This window comes from Antechinus flavipes, chromosome 3, assembly GCF_016432865.1.
Source record: "Antechinus flavipes isolate AdamAnt ecotype Samford, QLD, Australia chromosome 3, AdamAnt_v2, whole genome shotgun sequence".
Classification (NCBI taxonomy): Eukaryota; Metazoa; Chordata; class Mammalia; order Dasyuromorphia; family Dasyuridae; genus Antechinus; species Antechinus flavipes.
This window is the reverse complement of record NC_067400.1, coordinates 552,671,343-552,694,467: the sequence shown is the minus strand read 5'-3', so window position 1 is coordinate 552,694,467 and position 23,125 is coordinate 552,671,343. Positions and strand designations below refer to the sequence as shown.

The following is a 23,125-nucleotide window of genomic DNA, read 5'->3' as shown; positions in this document are numbered from 1 at the left end:
TGTAGGGGCAGAGAGAGAGCTTGGCAGTATGCTCAGTTACAAGCACAAGATCAAGGGCCCTTTCTATGGTTAGCAGAACTACATATTCTTTTTTTGATTAGGCAAGACATCAGAGTAAACAATGTGATCCTGCTTTGAGAGCGTCCAGTCTGAAAATACCCAGCTTAATACAGACACCCAGATACCATTTCCATGTTTTCTTTATCTGGCTATACAGATACCTAGATCCTGACCTGACAACAATATTACATACATAGAAAAATGTTCAACCAGAGAGAGGACTGTGGGAACTGAGTGTGGATCACAACATAGTATTTTCACTCTTTTTGTTGTTTGCTTGTATTTTGTTTTCTTTGACAATTTTTTTCCTTTTTGATCTGATTTTTCTTGTGCAGCACTATAATTGTGGAAACATGTATAGAAGAATTACACATGTTTAACATATATTAGATTACTTGCCGTCTAGGGGAGGGAGTGGGGGGAAAGGAGAGAACAAATTTGGAACCCAAGGTTTTGCAAGGGTGAATCTTGAAAATTATCCATGCATATGTTTTGAAAATTAAAAGCTTTAATAAAAAAATTAAAAAAAAAAAAAAAAGAAGAAGAAGAAAAATGGTCAGGAATCAGCCACTCTGATACTTAGTACTTGGAAAATAATCTTGGGCCTCTGTCTTCTCATTTGTAAAATGGGCTGGTACTAGATGGCCCCTGAGATTCCTTCCACCTCTATAGCTAAGATATTATGTATGTTAAACTATGACTTTGAAGGTTAAGTCTATTTCAGATTGGGGAAGGAGGGGACCCAGGAGATATAGTTTATGTATATGTCAAATTAAGAGGCTATGACGGTATGAGACTAAGTATTCTTGCCAGATAAAATAGTGCCTTCAGAAGGACTGGATCTATTGATCTATAAAGATGTTATGAATGTGAGGAGGGTGAAGAGGCAACAAAGAAACCAGCCCCAGAGTACTAAACCTGAAGGGAGGGAAGAAAAAACCAAGTTACCTTTAGGATTAGGAGAAACTTGGAAGGTCAGAGAAGGGGAAAAGGAATAGGAACAGATTCGGGTCTCAATACTGCTATTCAGACACCTTTGCCAGGACAATATGAAAGCTGAAACCTTTTCTGTTTTAATAACATATTGGGTAAGAGACGATCAGGAGTAGTTCCACAGGAGCCAACATAAAAGGGGCCTTTTCTCTTCCCTCAAATGCATTCTCTCTTGCCCCTGATACTACATACGGTTGTGGATCTGGGAAGAATGTTCTCCGGATGGCAGGGCTGGCAAGCCAAGGGCTGGCTTCAGGCACTTGTACAGAAGGCTCCACCTTTAATAAGGGAGATTGAAACACATAAATACAAATGCTCACCACCAGAGGGCACCATTTACAAACATCAGCTTATCAGTTCTCTTTCCTATCTCCATCTTCAAAATTTATGATCCAGTTTATAAGTATCTATATTTACGGTGAACTTATGATTGATATACCATTTTTATGTGCATGGACTGCCATCTCTTCTCTTATTCATTTCTGCCCACTGAAATCTTTTGACACCCCACTCAGGGATTATCACTCCCTCCCCTAGATGGCAAGTAATCCAATATATGTTAAACATGTGTAATTCTTCTATATATGTTTCCACAAACTTGAGATTGATTTCTTTCCCTCTTGAATGTGCCCTACCTGTGCCTTTAAATGTTTAACTGATGCTTTCTTTTTATATTTTGTCACTCACTAAGATTCCATTTCTCCATCCATTAAATCATCTCTTGTAACAAATTCACTACACTGGGCAAAAACAAAATGGCCCAAAGGCCATATCTAAAAACATAAGCTTCATAGGGGGAGATAGGTTTCTCTAGAGCAAAGCTTCTTAAATTATGGGATCTCATACCTGAATGTGGGGATTGTGAAGTTATAATTCATTCTCATTAAATCTTTGACATGTATATCCATTATATGTACTCATAAATCCAGGGCAATGTGAAAATTTCTCAGGTCAAAAGGGCTTGCTAGTAGAAAAAGTTTAAATCCTACTCTAGAGCCCTCTGCAATTATGAGACTCTGCTAAAGTCAAGTGCTTCAATGTTGTTTTCTTTTACTCTTATATAGTTAGGTGTTTTATTATCTGGCTTCTGCTAATTTCAATTAGCTTCACTTCACAAATGTCTTCCCAAAGTTCCCTGTAGTTCATAGTCATCATTTCTTCCAATACAGTAATATTACTTCAAACTCCATAATTTTCTTAGCCATTTCCCAATTAGTGGCTGGATCTGGAGTCAGGAAGTCTAATCTTTCCTAGTTTAAAACTCACCTTAGACATTGACTATCTTGTGTGATTCTGAGCAGTTACTTAATCTTGTTTGCCTCAGTTTCCTTATTTTTAAAATGAGCTGGTAAAGAAAATGGTAAACCATACCAGTATCTTTGATAAGAAAACCCCAAAATTGGATCATAATGAGTCAGACTTGATGGAAAAAAGATCGAACACACAATCACTTGATATCTACTTTCTGTCTAATCTTTGCTATTACAAAAAGGAATGAAATAATTACAAATCATAGCTCCACTAATAGTGCATTAGCGAGTCTTTCTTCCCACATGTCCCCCAACATTTGTCATCTTAACTAATCTGATGAGTTAGAGATGAAATTTAAGTTATTTTAATTTGCTGTTACTTAGAGATATTTGCTGAAAATATTTTTTCTCAATTATTTCTCTAACTCTAGTTTCACTTATTTTTCTCATGTAAAAAAGTTTTTAATTTTATGGAAATGAAGTTGATAATTTTATCATTTATGATCAGCTCAACCCCTTGTTTAGTTACGTATTCCCCATAATTTTATCTCCTCCAGCATCTTAATGATGTGTGACCTTTTATATTTAGTTCTTACATCTATTTGGGACTTATTGTGTCTGTGATAGGCCTAAATCTAATTTCTGCCAAACTACTTTTCAGTTTTCACTGAAATGCCAGAATATCATTTCCTGCCTGTGTGTGCTTTATGCTTATGGACTATTTAGGATTAAGTGATGTAGATGAAGCCCTGTTTTAAGAATACGTCAGGGACCGAGAGATGAACATGACAGTTTCTTAGTTTAGTAAGAAAAAAAAAAAATGAGTGTAACTGTACACATGCATTTGGCCATGACAGAAGAAATAGTGCTGAACTTAGAATCAAGAGATCTGGATTCAAATTCCACCTTAGTCAATTACCAGATATGTGAACATGGAGAAGTATGTAATTTATGTAGCCTCAATTTTCTCATCTGAAAAATGGTTACAGTGTTAGAACCTACTTCTTTACACAATGAATACTTGAATTACCTCTATGCAAGCTTCAAGCCATTATATAAATATGAGGAATTCAGTTCTTGGCACAAAGTAGGCACAAAATTGGTGAAAGTTTGGTGATTGATTCTAAATATGTATGGATGTGTCTATATGATTCTGACTCTCCTCGTCCTCTGATTTCTAACTGAAACCCAACAATGGCACAGAAAGAGGAGGAAGCACCTAGTACTTTTCTAACTTCCAATATACCTGGCTGTAGTCAGGTGCTTGAGGACTCTCAGGGGCTTCTCTGGATTCCAGCAAAGAACGCACACGAAGGAACATGAGACCAAAGGGCTGCTGACGGCTGAAAGGCTGGCTGCAGGTCACTCGAAGCCTATCCCAACTCTCATCTACTGCTGGGGCCAGGAAATCTCCTGGAAAATTAGAAGGAGGAATGAACAAAGTTATGGAGAAACAAAAATGAAGCAAGGGTAAGGAGGTAGGGGAGAAAGCAAATGGTAGCAAAAGGAGGACAGGAAGAAACAGAAGGACAAGATAAGGAAGAAGGCGGGGAATAGAAAGGGAAAAAAGGAAAGAAGGTAGTAGGAAAAGAAATGAAGAGAGTTTTGGGGAGCATGAAAAGATGATAGGGGAGAGGAGAAAGAGAATAAGAGAAAGAAAGAGGAAAGTCATGGAATCAAAGGAAAGGGAAGAAAGAAGATAAACAGAAGTTCTCTCATTCTTTCCCAGGCCTTGGTTTGAAAGGTCTGACTAGGTAAAGCTGAGCCTTGCCCTTATGCAGCCGTGAGAATGGATAGATCTAGCCTCCCTTCCTAACTCCATTTCCTACCATGTTCCACCAATACCATTTTCTTGCCCCCCAACAGCAGCCACTTTCTCAGTATCCCACATCACTTCTGTCTGCTATGGCTAATGTTCAACACAGGGCTAACAGGAGTGGAAGGCTGGTTTATAGGCAGCATGCAGCAGAGACTGGGAACCCTTTACCTGCGAGTTCTAAACTCGCTAAACAACGTTAGGTAGAGGTTTTCTCCAGTTGCTCCATGGAGTGACATGGAATATTACTACTCTAGCTGATTAAGCAACAAGCATTTGTGAAGGGATTACTAGATGTCAGGATAAAAATGATACAATCCTTGAACCCAAGAAGTTGAGGTTGTATCTTATTATATCTGTCCTCTTTTGCTACACAAATTCCACATCATTTTTACATAGATACACACAAACTTTATACAGATCCTTTGCAAAAAGAAGTCCATCACTGCCACCTGATACACATTAGACCAGTGATTCTCAAAGTATAGTCCAAAGAATTGTTGGGGTCTCTGAAACCCTTTCAGAGGGTCTACAACTTCAAATTTATTTTTTATTTCTAATATAGTAAATAACTATAAATATAACCCATATGAACAAAAACTCTTTGAACAGATCCTCGATAGTTTTTTTTAACATGAAGATACTGAGAACAAAAGTTTGAGAACCATTGCATGATTAGACATTATATATATCTGTCACCCCTCACCATCATCCCAATATAGACCTACTATCTAGCACATTCATAACTTCCTACATACCTAGCATCAAATCCTATACATACAAAAGTCCAAATACTGTCCTCTATACCCCAAAGCCAAATCCTTTATTTACACAGACCTAATATCACATTGTCTACATATTCACATACCTAAGATTATATCTCTTATACAAAGAAGATCTATTCTCTCATACATCCTATATCCTTTGCATATAGCTCTGCATTCAATATCATACATCATATACTTCCTCAAAATACACATATATTCCAATACACACACACACACACAAACACATACATGCCCTATATACCTTCCCATAAAGCACACAATCCTTCATACTAAATGACATAGGACCTTACAAATATTCACATACACCGACAATTTTCAGAGGATGAAATTGAAACTATTACCACTCATATGAAAGAGTGTTCCAAATCATTATTGATCAGAGAAATGCAAATTAAGACAACTCTGAGATACCACTACACACCTGTCAGATTGGCTAAGATGACAGGAAAAAATAATGATGAATGTTGGAGGGGATGCGGGAAAATTGGGACACTAACGCATTGTTGGTGGAATTGTGAACGAATCCAACCATTCTGGAGAGCAATCTGGAATTATGCCCAAAAAATTATCAAATTGTGCATACCCTTTGATCCAGCAGTGTTTCTATTGGGCTTATATCCCAAAGAAATACTAAAGAAGGGAAAGGGACCTGTATGTGCCAAAATGTTTGTAGCAGCCCTGTTTGTAGTGGCTAGAAACTGGAAAATGAATGGATGCCCATCAATTGGAGAATGGCTGGGTAAATTGTGGTATATGAATGTTATGGAATATTATTGTTCTGTAAGAAATGACCAGCAGGATGAATACAGAGAGGACTGGCGAGACTTACATGAACTGATGCTAAGTGAAATGAGCAGAACCAGGAGATCATTATACACTTCGACAACGATATTGTATGAGGACATATTTTGATGGAAGGGGATTTCTTTGACAAAGAGACCTAACTAAGTTTCAATTGATAAATGACGGACATAAGCAGCTACACCCAAAGAACGAACACTGGGAAACAAATGTGAACTATCTGCATTTTAGTTTTTCTTCCCGGGTTATTTATACCGTCTGAATCCAATTCTCCCTATGCAACAAGAGAACTGTTCGGTTCTGCAAACATATATTGTATCTAGGATATACTGCAACATATCCAACATATAAAGGACTGCTTGCCATCTAGGGGAGGGGGTGGAGGGAGGGAGGGGGAAAAAAAAATTGGAAAAGAAACGAGTGCAAGGAATAATGTTGTCATTATAAAGTAATCATTAAAAAAAAAAAAAAATATTCACATACTCTCTTTTTCTCCCCTCTTACCATCTTTAAACATGCGGACCCCAGAACGGTTCTTTCCCAGTTTAGAGTCAGCAGGTGACATCAGTGTGGCCATGGGAAGCAAGGTCAGAAAAGGCCTGCCTGGAGGCCAGGAGGAACGTCCCACATCCACTTGTAAGAAAGCGCAGCCACAGTTCCCTAGGAACAAACAGAGCAGGGAAGTAAGAAACACTTCCTTTTAGCTAACAATTGGTTGGGGGATGGAATACAAGCCCCATTAGTTTTTGTAACAAGTACTCTCTTCCTTTAAGAACTTGATTTAGATAGGCCTAAATCTTGGCTCTGTCTAATGACTATTAGTTGCTTCAATACCCCTCTGCCCATGCAGAAGTCTCTGCTAATTCCTTGACAAGTCCTTTCATTTCAGATTATTCCTATTATAACCTTCTCAGTTTATATAGCTCCATCTCCTCCAAGAAACCTCTGCCCAAACCAATTCCTTCAGCAACTCGTAGCTCTGATTTGGCAGAGATAACAACTATTTCTTAGTATTTGTGATCTATCTCTTGGTTCAGATTGAAAAAAGAGGTATTCTTGAATACAAAGATCAAGTTTGTATTTTCCCCTCAGATTTCCCAAAGTAGATTTGTCTCAAACCAGAAAGTCTCTGAGGGATCACTGAAAATGGGGACCCTAACTCCCACACCTGACTTAGATTTTTTCATTCTTGTTTCTCTCTCTTGCATGAAATGACTCTTTACATGACAGCTGCTCAGTGTTTACAACCAAAATGATCTGTTCAATGGCTGTCAAAGTGTTTACCTCCCATTCAGGGTCTTGGGACCCCTAGAGGTCTGAAATCCTTTCAGTTTGTCTGCAAAGATCAAAACTGTTTTCACAATCCATTTTTATTTCTAATGTGCTAAATGATGATAGATATAACCCACATATATGAAAGCTCTTCAAGGCTTCTCAATAATTTTTAAGCGTAAAAGGGTCCTGAGACCAAGAAGTTTGAGAACTGTTAAACCCCATTTTGAGAGTGGATCTTCCTTGATCTTGCCACCTGTATCTCCCAACCTGTACTACAAGGGTCCTGGCTACATTTCCTTACCCACATCAATATAACTGATGGGCACAGCTCGTTCTAGTTGTAGCTCCACTTTGAGCTGCCCACTGTGGTCCCGAGGGGAGCTGAGCCAAGGTCTTATTGGTTCATTTGAGTCCAGCAGGTTTTCCACAGGGTACCTGGAGTCCTGGGATAGAGGCCACCAAAAGAGTAGAGATCATCAAGAGGAGGCATTACTGAGCCAGAGGGAAAGGAGTTCCTAAGAGTGGGAGAGACACCCTTGAGAATAAGCCCCAACTTCTTGTGCCAAGGAAAACTAGTGAGCTTAGTTTTCTTGATTTTATCCAAGAAAACTATTTGAGAAGGAACAGCAGAACAGATAGCAAAGGAAGAAATTAGAACTATGCCATCAGAATGGGGGCTCCCTCGTGGGCTTAGCTCCGTCATTCCCTTCTCTGCTCCCAAACAGGAAGGAGTCCCAGGGTGGCTCAGGGACTGTTGTCCTTTCTAACCTCAGCCTTACAGAAGGAGAGGATGCTCCCCAATATCTGTGCTTTGTAATGTGTAATCTAAAAGTTCCCAGGGATATCGAGAGATTAAGCTACTTGCTCAGAATCATGCAGCCAGTATGTGTCAGATAGGATATGAACCTAAGTTTCCTGACTCTGAGGAAGGCTTTCTACTTTCTAGTAACATTACTAATTTAAGAAAAATATCTGTCTTATGATTAATAATTCTCATTTATACAGTATGTTGTTATAAAAAGTGCTTTCCTCATAATAATCTCTTGAAGTAGGTAGTCCAAATGTTATTGTTCCCATTTTATAGATGAAAAGATCTAGTCTCACAGAGATAAAATGATTGATTTTACTCAGCTCTCCTGAATCCAAGTTTAGCACTCCATTTGCTACATCATGTGGCTTATCACAAATGGCTGGGGCGAGAAGTGTTACATAAGACCATCCAAATGGCTGTTCAGCCATCTCCTTTCTAAGAATGTAGAGGGATCCTTGCATAGAAACCATATCTCCCCTAGCAAACTGGAAGCTTTCCAAGAGGAGAACTGTGTCCTCTCTATCAGATCAAAGGCTGTATACCTGCCATCAGATCTAGAGCTCCCCAAAGAAAGGACCACACCTCCTGCTCTGACTCAGAGCTGCCCAAGATTTGCATCTATTACCCCTAGGGTAGATCCTTAGCTGAATTTTTCTTTGTTACCTGAGAGGAGAACGACACCACGTGACTGATCTTCACAGGAGCCATGAGAAGACATAGGTCACAGAAAGAAGGTAGCCATAAGCCCTTTCTCTCAAGATATGTGCACACCCTGTCACCACATTGGCCTTCTCAGCTTCTTCTTGGTCCCTTCAGTCTCTGGGAGAAAAAGATACATGATGATTTTGAGGAGAAAGAAATGGGGAGGGAACATGGGGCAAGATGAAGCAAGAAAAGAGAAACTGTCCAAAGAAACAGTCTGTTTATCCACAGGGAAAAAAAGGATTTGTCAAATGCATGGTTTTTATACTGACACCCCTTGACGAAGCACAACGTAAGGACATTGTAAACAAAGACCTGTTATGATCTTTGGGAAATGAGTAGTCTCTTCTAGCAAAGAAGCACACCCAAGAAACATATGGAGAATTAATGCAAAAAAAATTAACTATCCCCTCTGTCTTCAATGTCCTTTCTTCCAATCTACCTTCTAAGAGACAACAGCTGTACAATCTAAGCAAGTTCTTCACACTCTTTGAAGCTGGGCTGTATTTCCTTGACACTAAAATGGGGCTAATGAAGATTCTCTTGCTTCTCTCCAGGATATCATGAAAAAAGCACTTTGTGAACGAATCATCAGGAACCATAAAAACGTGAGCTATTCATAGGTGATCACAGACAAGTTGTTGAACCCTCTTTGTTTACCTCACAGGATCAATGTAAGGAAAACAAATTTGTAAAGTCCCACCAAAATGAAGATAGGATTCTGTACATGCTGCTATATTACTCTTTCTAATTCTCTTCTCCTGCTCAAAAATAACTGATGGCTCCTGACTGCCAACAGGATACAATCCCACTCCTCTACCTCCCATTCGGGGTCTCTGGCATGCTAATCCAGCCTTCTTTTTCAACCACATTTCTCACTGTTCTCCTTCTTACACTCTATACTTACACATTCCAGCCAGGTAATCCTTGCACTGACCTGGGGACATGGCTGTGCTTCTCCACATTTATGCCTTTGCCCTCTGCTTTGGAATATTCAACCTATTTCTACTGAATGAATTTGAAGCTACAGTTTAAGCACTATTTCAAACTCGCTCTTCCAAGAAGCCTTTGAATATCTCACTAAAAGATCTCTGCTCTGCACTTAACTATTTCTATAGCATTTATCATACACTGAGAAGCAGTGGAGGATAATAGAAAGATGTAGGAATTATGGGTTCAAATCATAGTCTTGACATTTATCAGCTATTTGGTAATTGTCTTCCAAGGTTTAGTTTTCTCATCTGTAAAATGTTTTATTACCTTTCACATACAGTTCCCATCTCGCAGCATGATAAATGGAAACTATACACTGTCTTGTATGATAATTGCCTGTGAACTCTTGGACAGGTACCTGTCTTCTCTCTATCCCTCACAACATCCAGAACATGCCTGTGCAAGATAAAATCAATCACAAACATGGTTAACAAATGAAACACGTAGCTTTGTCTGTGGTGTGTGTGTGTAAGGAATAGCAGGGGTCTGTAGGAATGGGTATGGCTATTTGGTTTCAGTGGAACCATGAACAAAACAGATGTGTATTGCGTAAAGAGCACAAGTAAAGATTAGTGAGATAAAGAAAAATGTATTTGGCAAGTCCAGGAATGCATATGAGAGGGTGTTGGGAAAAAGCATGTCAGTTACTTTCTAATGAACATTCTTCTCTTGCTCAAAAATAACTGATGGCTGCTCATTGCCTACAGTATAAAATCTAAACTCCTCCCTGAGGGTGGTGTGTCTGTATTAGGCTCTGCCAGGGAATGGTATATCGTGGTATTAGGGGTGAGGTAAGGGATGAAGTGGGTGAAACAGAGCATTAGTGTTGATCATATAAGTATAGTGTAAGAAAGAAGAACACAGTGTAAGGGGATTCAGAGATGGAGTGGGTAGGGACGATGAGGGCACATGCATGCAGACAGGAAATGAGTGTTGGAGGAGAGTACTGGGAATGGAGCCAAGTGTGTAGAGCTAGTCAGTATGTATGGGAATGTGTGCAAGGGGGAGCACCTGAAACCCAAAGAGAGTAGAAAGAGAGGTTTTTATAGGGCCCATAAGAATATAAGTGAGGATACAAGGGCAAAAGAGGGATGCATGTATGCAGAGGAAGTCTGTGCATGGTGTACTGTACGGATAATATAAGAAATGTGGGTTATATGAGCAAGAGCAGGTCAGCATGTATATGATCCTTAATCTCTTTTCCCTTTCCTAGAAGAGGTATATTCTCCAGGACAATACTTTCTCATCTCCCACTCCCTCACAACCGTTGGCCAAGAGGCTTCTGATCTCAACATTGTATAGTATGTTTTTTCCAGAGTTCCCAATGATCTCTAAATGTCCACCTCATATTGTTGACCATTCTGCTCCTGGATCCCCTCTTTGAGTTTTTGTGTCTAGGTTCCTTCTTTGTTCTCTTCCTTTGTCTGATGGCCCCTTCTCAGTCTCTTCTGTGGAATCATTACCCCACATCTTATCTTGACTCCTCCCCTTCCCTAACAGTATATGTTCTCTAAGATTTAAATCTTGTCATCTTTTTTCTTTTTCTCTCTGCAACTTCATTAGATCCCTCAAATTTAACTAGAATCTCAAAGAAGGTTTATCCTTTACATCCTCATATCTACCCCTTTTGCTCTACTTATACTTTAATTTAATTCAATAATCATTGTACTAAGTTCTAAGGATATCAGAAAAAGACCAAATCCCTGCTCTCAAAGGGTTTACAATCTGGGTCAGCTAGATGGCTCAGTAGATGAAGCACCAGCCCTGAATTCAAGTCCAGGCTCAGACACTTAACACTTACTGGCTGTGTGACCCTGGGCAAGTCACTTAATTCCAATTGTTTTGCAAATAAAAAAAGCTTCCTATATAAAGAAGAGTAAGACAGGACACAAGAGGAAGAGGTGAGGCCATATTCTTTCCTTTTCCACCCTGTTTCTTAGCTTTTCCCTTGGCTGTCCTCGTTTCTGGAATGCTTCTCAATACTCTTGCTTCCACCAAAATCCCAATTAAAATTCCATCTTCAAGGCCTTTCTTGACCAATGCTAGGGTCTTCCTCTGTCAGTTATTTCCTGTATATATTGTTTGTATTAAGCTGTTTGCTTAGTACAAACGACAGACTGTGAATTGGGATTTGTTTTTTCTGCCTCTTTTTTTTTTGCATCCTCAGCACTTGAAACACCTTGCTGTAATGGAGTCGTTTCAAGTGGGTCTAACTTTGCACGACCCCGTTGAGGGTCCTTCGGGGTTTTCCTGGAAGGGAGAGTGACAAGGTTTGCCACCTCCTTCTAAAGCTGCTTCTGCCGATGAGGGAACTGAGACAAACAGGTTTCAGGGGCTGCACAATTAGAAGGTGTCTGGTGCCAGATTTGAACTTCCAGATTCCGGGCCCGGCGCTCTATGCGCTGCGCTGCCTAGCAGCCTCTGCCTAGCACATAGGAGGAGGTTAGTAAGTGCTGACAGATCTGACTCGCCGAGGGCCTCATCCCCTCCCGTTCGAATCGCGGCGGGAGCCAGCTGGCTGGGCTCTCGGACCCAGATACCTTCCCACTCCTGCCAAAGGGATCTTCCTAAAGTTCGAGACTCAGAGCTTGTGAAGGCAAGCTGGCGCCAACCTACCTTTCCAGCCTCATTCCTTCCCTCCTTGCCTCTTCGCTTCAGGGGAGAGCCAGGTTTCCAGCCGGAGCGCCTTAGTTCCCGCCACAAATACACTCTGACCTCCGACCTCCAAACCCCAGGTTCCGCCTTCGCGCAGGCGCTCTTTACTCTCTTTGAGAGGAAAGGCACAATTCTCCTAGGTAACTTTCCATACCACAATATTTCGGTGCATGCTGGGACCTGTAGTTCTCAGCCCCAGGAGTAGCGTCGCGGGGGAAGGAGGGGGTGCGAGGTAAGCGCGCTCTAAGGGAGCATCACCCAAGTGCGTCCTTTCTTCAAAACTCTATCCGGTTCCCGAGGAATCGGGGAGAGTTGTAGAGAAAGAAATGGAAAATTTTCCTCAACAAAACCTTCGCTTACATTATTCGTAGGATTCGTGAATGTTCCCTCGGGGAGATACGAGGATAGTCCACTAGGAGAAGTTGGACGACGCTCCCTCAAACGCTGACAGCTCCTTGAGGTTGCTTAGAGGCCCCCACCTCTCCGGACCCAAGCTGTGGCCGATGATTGGCTAGCAGATACAGAGCAGCGGAAGCAGCTGGCGCTGGCCTGAGGGGGCGGACGCAGGCGCAGAGCGAGAGTGGGGAAGATGGCGGCGGTGGTGGAGGTGGAGGTTGGAGGTGCCGCCGGCGAACGGGATTTGGAGGAGGTGAGAAGCCTGGGGGGACCTCCAAAGAGCCTGAGGAGCAGTCCCCGGGGAAAGGCCCCCGGGAAGCGGGTGACCACCCTTGGGGAAAGAATAAGGGCCTGAAGGAGTCACGGGGGGCGGACCCTCGAAGGCTCCCAGGGACCAGCGAAGGAGCTCGGAAGGCGCAGGGCCCGAGGGATACCCTGCCAGACTGGGGATAGGGGGGTTGGGGGTGTCCTGAGGAGGGGCGACTAAAGGGGTCACTGAGGGGTGAGTGCATCCTGAGAAGAGAGGGGCGGAGGAGACAGACCAAGGAAGATCGTTAAGGGGAAAGCTGGGGAGGCAGGGACAGTGGGAGAGACAGTGGTAGTTTGGAAGTAGAAAGGACCCGAGTTCGAATCCTCACTTTGCGACTAAATGTCGCTGTGACCTTGGTCAGTCAGCCAATTAGTAAGCACTTATTATACTCCTGCTGTTTGCCAGAAGCCGTGATAGGAAAATAAGACAGAGTCTGGCTTCACGGAACTTTCATTTCCTGGACACTTCACAGCTTGGGGCCCTTCTTTACTTCTCTATAAAATGAGGGGGTTGAACCAGACCTGTCGGTTCCCTTTAGTCTCTCATATATGATTATACACTCAGATCCAGGAGATGGTGCAGAAGTCCCTAGTATAGAAGAGGAAGAATTTTGAAGAGTCAAAAGAGTTGGCTGTGTCAAGGGAAAGGTGGGGAGAGAAAAAAAAGCCTTTCGAGCAAGGGGAAAGTCACCTACCTGTCAGTATCTATGGGAATGTGTGATAGAATGGTAGAGATTGGGTCATTGCTAGGCAGTTAATAAAGGCGCTTTGTTCAATGGAGATGGGTCTGAGACCTTACATAAAAGGGGAAAGGAGCCTCTGGACTAATGCAGCCAAGAGACTCACAGTAGGATCAAGGGAATAGATGAAAAACTGGTAAGGATTAAGAAAGGGATACTTTTTCTCTTAATGGTCTCTTGTTCTGGATGGGGAAATAGAAGACCCAGGTTCCATGGTTCTCTGCTTACTAATTTGCTTTATAAGCTTGGGCAAGTCTTTTTCCTACTTTGGACCTAAATTCTCTTATGTAATGATTATCTGTCACTGGAGCAATCCTACACAGACTGATTGACTGTCTGTAAAGAATATTTTAACTTGGGACTAGATGCCTTCAGAGGTTCCCTTTTAGTCCTAGGATTCTGAAATTCTAATGCAAAACACAGGGGATACAATGTAGAAATAGGGAGAAGAATCTTCAATTAGTGCTAAACAGAAAGTAGACTCTTACGTTTGGATCATAGAGCATGTGGAGGGGAGTAATGTATGGGGAACCTATAAAGATTTTGTCAGGCCAGGTTATGAAAAAAATTTCAGTCCCATTATATTATAATTAATTATAGTTTGTTCTGGAATGAATGGTGGTGTTGTATTACAACCTGCTATGGGAGTTAAACCTGGGACCCAGTTTTTCATATAACTCTAGTCCCTTGAGATGGATCCAGGACATTTAGTTTTATATGTTGGGGAAAACAATCAAGGTATAAGGTACATAAATTCAATATGGAAATGTGTTTAAAGTGCTTTAAAACCTTATACATAAACATAAGCTATTATTATTATAAACCATTAGTTAATTAGAAATTCTAGACTGGTAAAAACTTCTAAATTTGTCTCTGTTTCCTCATCTATAAAATAAACTTTAGAAGGAAAGTGAATGAGAATATAGCCAACATAATGTATTGTAAAAGAACCCAGCATTTGTGGTCCCTGTAACTATTTGAATTTCAAAATCTTTAATCCACAGAGAAAAGCATTCAGTAATTGCATCTGGCATCAGGATCATAAAACTGTAAAAAAAATTTTCTTGGATCCAGAGGACAGATCTAGGAACAGAGGGAGGAAGTTGTCAAGAGATCGAATTAGGTTTAATGTCAGGAATATTTCCTAACAAGTAAAGCTGGCAAAAAATGTGGAAGGCTTATTCATAAGGTAGTGAGTTGCCATATCACTGAGGTCTTTTAAGAGACTGAGTGACCATGATATTGGGAGTGTTTTGGAGAAGATTCCTACTTAGTTAGATATTGTTTGAACTAAATGAGCTCAAGTTCCCTCCAATTCATAAAATCTTGGAACTTTTTAGAACTGGAAGGGACACTGAAGATCATATCTATAAGTCCAGAAATGGAAATTAACTTGTTGAAAGCCACTAGTGGCAGAGCAGTGACAAAAATCTAGGTCCAGTGTTCTCTCCCATTACCTTTGTAAATATACAATAATGTGCGATTAAAATATTACTTATCATACTCTCCAACTGTGTTCGAGGAGGACATATATGCCTATAAAAATCTTAGCTATCCAAAGAAAATGAACCTGAAAGCTCTTTATCTAAAGAACAACTTGGCTGAGCAGTAGAACGGATGCATTTTCATTTCCTTTGGGAAAATGGTTCTAGCCATGTATAAGAATTGTAAAGCTACTATGAGGATTATGGGTTTAAGATGTTATTAACACCATAGGAGCTTTGAAGGGGCATGTTTCTTAATAGGAATATGCATTATTTCCCCCCTTTGAATTATCCTAAAATTTGGGAAATGGGACTTTATCAACTAAGGCCTTGTTGTATTGGTGAGATGATTAGAAGAAAGAGCTGAGTGCTGAGAATCCTGATGATACTATGATCTTAGAATCCTAGAATATCTGATCTGGGAAACTAATATTTACAAAGCCTTGACTTGTATCATTTCATCTCAGTTGTTGGTATAGAAAGGAACTTTAGAATATAGCATTAGATTGACTAGAATAAAGAGTGTCAGAGCCAGAAGAACCCTTAGAATGTAGAGTAGAATTGGGAGGAATCTTAGGGACTATTATTTAATGGTGAAACTGAGGAAGATGTTTTCTTAAAGTCATATAAGAACTTGACAAGAATTAAGACTAGAACTCAGATCTTCTGATATGAAATCCAAGCTTTTTCGACTTTGTTATAACACCACTTGAGGAAATTGCATCTGTATGGATGGTGATATTGTTTCCTGTGCTGCAGTTTGTGTCCTAGGGTGAATTGTTAAAATTGTAGAATTTCCCCTACTTTAAGACTTTCAAGTCTATCTGACTTGCTGACTATCAAGAGATACTTAATTTAGAGGAATAAAACTATTTTTAAAAAGGCTGGAGTTTTTGGTTTGAATTGCTTTGTTCCTGCTACATGGAGTTAAATTATTGGTCCTGGATTCCACCTGATGAAAGCCAAGGACCATACTTATTTTGTTTTTTTGTTTTTTTATTTTCTCCATTTAAAGACCATACTTAGTATCTTATTTTGGCATTCTGGAGAGAAATCAGAAAGCATTCAAGTTAATAGACATTTATTAAGCCCTTACCTATATATAACGTGCTGGGCTAGGTACTCGGAATACGAATTAAAAAATGAAACAGCCCTCTGCTTACAAGAAGCTTCTGTGAGAAGACCATGTAAACAGATAAGTAAATGCAAAATATACAAAGTAATTTTGAAGAGGCAGGGAGAGCACTAAGAGCTGGAGGAGTTAGGAAAGACTTCTTATTGGATGTGGCACATGAACTACAAAAATATACAAAGTAATTTTGAGAAGTCTTGGAGAATCCTAAGAATCTGGTAGTTGGAACAGATCTCTTAGGTAAGGGCACTTGAACTGAGCATTAAAAGAGCTAGGGGTCTAGAAAGATCAGGTGAGGAGGGAGAGCATTCCAAGCATAGGAGACAGTCTGAGCAAAGGCATAGAAGAAACTGGAAAAAACCTATCTTATTTGAGAAATATTAAGAAAGCAGTTTGACTGGATTGTAAAAGTGTGTTAAAAGAAGTATTGTATAATACTGGAAAGGATAGATGCTTTAAAAAGTGGATTGGAGCCAGATTGTGAAACACTTCAAATGTCAAATAAGGAGTTTGTTTTTGATCCTAGAAGCAGTGTTAGGCCAGGGATCTTTTTTAAGAGAAAGGGATAGATTTGAAAAGTGTTATTGAGGTAGAATCAGTAAATTTGGCAACTGCTTAAATATTGGGAAATGACTGGTATTGTGAACATGGGTGACTGAAAGAATAATGGTACCCCTAATAGAAAAAAGTTAAGAAGTTTTAGAGGAAAAAAGTGAATTTTGTTTTGGACATGCTACACTGGAAATAGCTATAGGAATCCAGAAGGAAATATGAAGTAAAGCAGTTGATGATTCAAAACAGGAACTCTGGAGAAAGGTTAAGTCTTAAGAGTTATCTGCGTAAAGATTAATAAATAAGATATTTTTAAGTTTCTTTATGCCAAAGAACAATTGTTTTTGTTCACCCATTGTTCTCCCAAGAAGACCAGTGAGTTAAAAAGAGTTGTCTTGACTTGCAAGTGAATTGGATTTTAGTGTGACAGAGTTCTGCAGAGTTATTAGCCTCACTCTTCCCTTCCAGCAGCTGAGTTCAGTGAAAGATTCTAATGGCTATGCTAGGGATACAAATAAAGATGTCACACCTGTGAGGTGCTTCTACAGATAAGGTCAGTTATTGTTTTCCCGAAAATCCTGACCCTGGAAGGTTCCCTTAAGCCCATTCCCATCATGGTATGCATCCTGTTACTCCTCCTATTGTATACATCCCAAACCCATTCCCATCATTATGTGCATCTGGTTATTACTTTAATATTACATAACTGACCTTATGAGGTGTGATAGCCAAATAAGTAGAACAAAAATAGGCAAGGTCACTCTATGGTCATGCTTGTTTCTTTGATCTAGTGTATGAGGCTAAGTTGAGGTTTTCATGAGAAACTTACAGATCCTTTTTGGTTCTGCAATACAGAGACAAAAGTTGACCACAACCATAGTATCTCTCTGAGGCAGTCTATTACAACTATAAGTTGGTCGGCAAGGGTTAGTAATTGATTGGGTATGAATGCTGAGAGAGGGGAAAGAGTAAAAAAATGTTTAAAAAAAAATAATGTTTTTATTTTCAAAATATATGCAAATAGAGTTTTCAATATTCACTCTTGCAAAACTTTGTGTTCTATATATTTTTCTAGTCTAATATATATTAAACATGAACAATTCTTCTAAACATATTTACATGTTTATCATGCTACACAAGGAAAATCAGATCAAAAGGGGGGGGAATGAGAAAGAAAAAAACAAGCAAGCAAACAACAATAACAACAACAAAGGTGAAAATACTACGTTGTATTCCACATTTAGTCCCCTCTGAATAATCTTCTTTCTGGATACAAATGACTTTCTCCATCACAAGTCTTGGAATTAGCTTGAATCACCTCATTGTTGAAAATAGTTGATCATCACAAAATCTTGTTGCTGTGTACATTGTTCTTTTGGTTCTACTTACTTCACTTAGCATCAATTCATGTATGGCTCTCCAGGCTTTTCTGAAATCATTCTGTTGATTGTTTCTTATAGAACAGTAATAATCCATTACATTCCTATGCCATAATTTGTCCAGCCATTTCCCAATTGATGGACCTCTATTTAGTTTCCAGTTCCTTGTCACTACAAAAAGGGCTACTACAACATTTTTGCACATATGGGTCCTTTTCCCTTTTTTATGACCTCTGTGATATAGACCCAGTAGAGATACTGCCGCATCAAAGGGTATTCACAGTTTGATAGCCCTTTGGGCATAGTTCCAAATTGAAGAGTAAAAAGTTTTGAACGTGGAACATGGTGAATAGTAAATCCAAGAATTATAGTTGTTGACAGTGTAGCTACTACAGGAACCATCACAATTTGTGTCACAAATAGTCGAGTGCTGCTAGCTGTGAAATATAACTGCTAGGACTATCTTGACTGTTTGTCAGGGTCAATACCTTTTTACCTCTTAGTGAATTGAAAAAAATCAGTCAAGGTTTGGAAAACATTTTGTATTTTTATACTACCTAAAAAATGATAGCCCCCATTTCTGTAGCCTTTTCCCTCTTATAAAGCACTTTACTCACAAGAGGCCTGTGAATATTGTTGTTCCTATTTGACAGATGTAGAAAGTGAGATATAAAATGTGGGAGGAACCTGTCTACAATCCTACAGTTAATAAGTGGCAGAACCAATGTTGAATAAAATACCTTCTATATTACATCAAAGCATAGAGAAAATATTAATTTATTATTAATGAATGTATAGCTTCTCTCTCACCATATAAATTCATAGGATTATAAGATCATAGAGAAGAAATTTTATTTCCTTTTTTTTTAAAGTCTAGTACCTGCTTTAATCCCATAGTACATTCCTGGAAAATGTTGAAAACTCTGTCATTATAATGCAAAACGGATTTGTACTATTGTTCACGTATTCTAACATGTCTGGTACTATTGCTAGAAATTCTTGACTGAGAAAGGGCAACTTTAACATTTTTACCCTTCAGGTAGTACTCTTTGAAAGGTTCTTGGAAACCTTAACCATGTCCAAAATTACATCATGAAATTTTAAAAAAACTATATATTGACCAGAGAAGTAGCTCAGTGTTCATCACTGCTTTCTTTTCTCTCTATGAGGCTGCCTTGTGTGCTTTTGTGAAAAATGCTTCTCTTAGTGCTTGACACATAATAGGTATGTAATAAACATTTACTGACTTGACAAGAAAAAGCCCTGTTACTTAACAGTCAGAAGAGCCAAATTTAAGATCCAGTTTTGTTCTTTATCAGTTTTGTGACTCAAGGTATTGGTCCCTTGATAGTGAACCTCAATTTTCTTACCTGTAAAATGGAATTTAAAAAGGAATTGCTTTCCTTATCCCATAGGAACATTCTGAAAATCAAAATAGATAATGTATGTAAAATCACTTTGGAAACTATAAAACCCTTTCTGTATAAATATGAGCTTTCATCATCAGCTTTAATTTATTCTTTTCCCTCGCTGTGACAGAATCCATCTCTCATTGCTTCGGTTTTCTCCTTTGTAGAAGAGGGGGAGATATACTTCTCAGCTTAAAGATAGGGAAAATAAGAGTTATAATCCTTTGCCTAAGGTTGTTCAGATACTATAAATATTCAAATAAAATGTTGAGAGAACAAGGATTTATAAGTGCTCTAAGGAATCTGTGAAGCTTCCTGGAGGATGAGAGACTTGAGTTGGACATTGAAGAGTAGATAAGATTGAATAGACTAAAATAGAGGTAAGGATAGGAAAGGAAAGTAAACAAAGGATGAATAATAGCAAGAATGGACCTAACATTCTCCCCCGCTCCCCGAAAGCCTTTTCTTTACAAAATATGTGCATGGGTAATTTTTCAACATTGACCCTGGCAAAACTTTCTGTTCCAAATTTTTTCCTCCTCCTCACTCCCTCCCTTAGATGGCAAGTAATCCAATACATGTTAAATATGTTAAAATATATGTTAAATCCAATATATGTATACATATTTATACAGTTATTTTGCCGCACAAGAAAAATCAGATCTAGAAAGAAAAAAAAAACCTGAGGAAAAAAAACAATGCAAACAAACATCACCAGAAAACGTGAAAATGCTATGTTGGGAACTACTTAGTTCCCATAGTCCTCTCTCTGGGTGTAGACAGCTCTCTTCATCACTGAATAATTGGAACTGGTTTGAATAATCTCATGGTTGAAGAGAGTCACGTCCATCAGAATTGATCGTTACATAGTCTTGTTGTTGCCGTGTATAATAATCTCCTAGTTCTGCTCATTTCATTTAGCATCAGTTCATGTAAGTCTCTCCAGGCCTCTCTGAAATCATCTTGCTGGTCGTTTCTTACAGAACAATAATATTCCATAATGCCATAACTTATTCAGCCATTCTCCAGCTGATGAAAATCCATTCAGTTTCCAGTTTCTTGCCATTACAAAGAGGGCTGCCACAAACATTTTTGCACATGTGGGTCCCTTTCCCTTCTTTAAGATCTCTTTGGGATATAATCCCAGTAGAAACACTGCTGGATCAAAGGGTATGCACAGTTTGATAATTTTTTGAGCATAGTTCCAAATTGTTCTCCAGAATGGTTGGATCCATTCATAATTCCACCAACAATGTATCAGTGTCCCAGCTTTCCCACATCCTCTTCAACATTCAGAATGAACCTAACCCTCAACTGGAAAAGGGGACACAAGGAGGGAGTGGTTACAGAGCCTCCTATATGTAACAGGCCCTTAGATACCCAGAATTCTAATGGAAGAGAGCTAAGAAGGCAAATAATCCAACATCCTCGCTGTATAGGAGTAACTGAGACTCAGGAAAGAGATGGTTTTGCCTAAGGTCTCATTGTGAGTCAGTGAAAGAGTTAAGATCAAAACTTATTTTCTGACTTTCCAGTCCAGAGCATTCTGCATTGAGAGCCAGTCCACTGAAAGAGATGGACATGGTAAGATTGGTTTATAGTTAGAGTAAAAGCAGAAAAATTACAGTGATGTGATTTAGAAAAGCAATTTCTAGTTCCAAATGATGTGTTTGGGGTTTAGCACCAAATTATGAGATTGATGTAGGCGCCAAATGTTGGGGTTCAGTTGTGAGTAATTCATAATGTCCATTTTCTTTGGCAAAAGGTAATTTATTTAAAAGAGGTTACAGACAAAATGAAGAGTTACAATAGACACCAAGAATGGTAAATAAATATGAAATAGTTGGAAGAGCATATAGTTAGCAAGGAAAGGGGTTTTAACAATTAATGATGGAAAAGATAAGTTCCCTAGTGGGACTCACAGTTAACCAGGACAAAGGGATCACTCCATGAGGTTGGACTATGCTCTTTGCTGGCAAGCTAAATCCTAAAAGGGATTTAATACCCTAAAAGAGTTAGTTAGCCATAAGAAGAAGAGTGTGGCATGGAGGAGAGGGGTCAGGGGAAAGACACCATGAGGTAAATGCCCAAAAGGGATTCAGCAAAGATGCTCTTCCTTGTTTTGCCTCAAAGTAGTAATTCCATCAGTACTTTAGTCTTTCTCTGTCAATCCTATCTCATTACTAAGGACCTCATCAATAGCACCAGATAAGACCTTAGAAATAATTTAGCCTAATTCTCATTTTACCAGAGAGAAAACTAAAATCTAGATGGGAGAGTGACTTGTGTCATGGAGCAAATTGTCTTGAGTCTGGGGGTGTACTACTAGAAGGGAAGGAGGAGTTTAAGAACAAAGTACATGTCTTAAACTTTGAGAAAAATGAACTGACTTGACATGAGGAAACTCAGTCATCTGGAAGAGTGCCCACTTTTCTGGCAGGTGTGAAAACACATGGAAGCATGTGTACTCTACTGGAAATAGCCCTATATAGCCAGCATTGGCTGGCCAGTCTAGATTGTATGTGAGAAGGCTTTTTACTCATTCTGGGACATAGCCAGTTCCCAATTGGGGAAGTAAATTAAATTACTACTAACCCTGTGCCAGGAGGAAACCTGCCCAACACTTAGACTAAATTCAATTCTGCCATTATTAAGTACCTGTTGTATGCAAGGTGCTGTGCTAGATTTTGGGGTTACAAAGACAAAACCAAGAATTCCTACCCTGTAATACCTTAAATTTTGTTAGGCATGAAGGCCAAGAGGTAAATATTACCACCGAAGGGACCTGGGAAAACCTTACCTGGGAAGAGTTGATGAATTGAACCTAGATAATAATAATGGATAACATTTACATTGCACTTAATATCTCATTATCTCATTTGGTCCTTTTTAACAATTCTGGGAAGTAGATGCTATTATTATCCTGATTTTACAGTTGAGGAAAATGAGGCAGATGGCAGTGAAGTGATTTTTCCCAGTTACACAGTTTGTCAGTGTCTGAAGCTTGATTTGAACTCAGATTTTCCTTATGCCAGGCCTAACTCTATTCATTGTGCTCCCTTCATGCCTCATAAGGATTCTAGGTGTGGTGGGTACTCCCAAAACTAAACCTCAAATGCTTAAAACAAGTTCCGTCTCCATTGTGAAGTTTTTCTTTATTCTCTTAGTGGTTAGTATTCTTCCTTTCTTCATATTATCTTGTATTCTCTTGTGTGTAAAAAGTGAATGGCTTCTTTCTGTGAAGGAGAAATTTGAGGATTTCTTTGTCTTGGCCTAGCATTGAGCCTTGTTGGCGCTCTCCAAGTTTGCAGGCACCATATTCCCCTCCCCTCCATGATGAACTCACTGACACAGAGCTCCATCCAATGAGGGAACAGAGAGAAGACAAGTTTGACTAAATCAAACAGGAGGGTTGGTGGTAGTGTTGAATAATATTTAAAAAAATTAAAAAGATAATATTGGAACCAGATTTTACAAGGTTTAAAATCCAAAGAAAGGGGTTTACATATCCTAGAAGCACAGTGGTACCTCAGTATTCATTATTAATTGGTTCTAGATGGCAAAAACTACAAGTACCAAA

General features: G+C 39.3%; 2 protein-coding genes across 8 annotated transcripts in view; one reads left to right on the top strand and one right to left on the bottom strand.

The window, feature by feature from the left end:
• Nucleotides 1-12,627, bottom strand: part of XNDC1N (XRCC1 N-terminal domain containing 1, N-terminal like) — a 49,090-nt gene extending 36,463 nt beyond the window's left edge. For 4 of the 6 annotated variants that reach the window (XM_051987455.1, XM_051987458.1, XM_051987459.1 and 1 more), the window contains exons 1-6: nucleotides 12,106-12,627; nucleotides 8,458-8,613; nucleotides 7,285-7,426; nucleotides 6,213-6,368; nucleotides 3,550-3,716; nucleotides 1,246-1,331 (exon numbers count right to left, since the gene is read on the bottom strand). In XM_051987455.1, coding sequence (XP_051843415.1) covers nucleotides 1,246-1,331; nucleotides 3,550-3,716; nucleotides 6,213-6,368; nucleotides 7,285-7,426; nucleotides 8,458-8,502 — 596 coding nt within the window. In that variant the 5' untranslated portion in view covers nucleotides 8,503-8,613; nucleotides 12,106-12,627. Of the gene's footprint in view, nucleotides 1-1,245; nucleotides 1,332-3,549; nucleotides 3,717-6,212; nucleotides 6,369-7,284; nucleotides 7,427-8,457; nucleotides 8,614-9,756; nucleotides 9,886-12,105 lie in introns of all 6 variants that reach the window. The other 2 variants (XM_051987456.1, XM_051987457.1) reach the window with 2 other exon arrangements.
• Nucleotides 12,628-12,714: 87 nt separating this feature from the next.
• RNF121 (ring finger protein 121) overlaps nucleotides 12,715-23,125 on the top strand; it is a 116,089-nt gene continuing 105,678 nt past the window's right edge. For both annotated transcript variants that reach the window (XM_051987462.1, XM_051987463.1), the window contains exon 1: nucleotides 12,715-12,793. In XM_051987462.1, coding sequence (XP_051843422.1) covers nucleotides 12,734-12,793 — 60 coding nt within the window. In that variant the 5' untranslated portion in view covers nucleotides 12,715-12,733. The remainder of the gene's footprint in view (nucleotides 12,794-23,125) is intronic.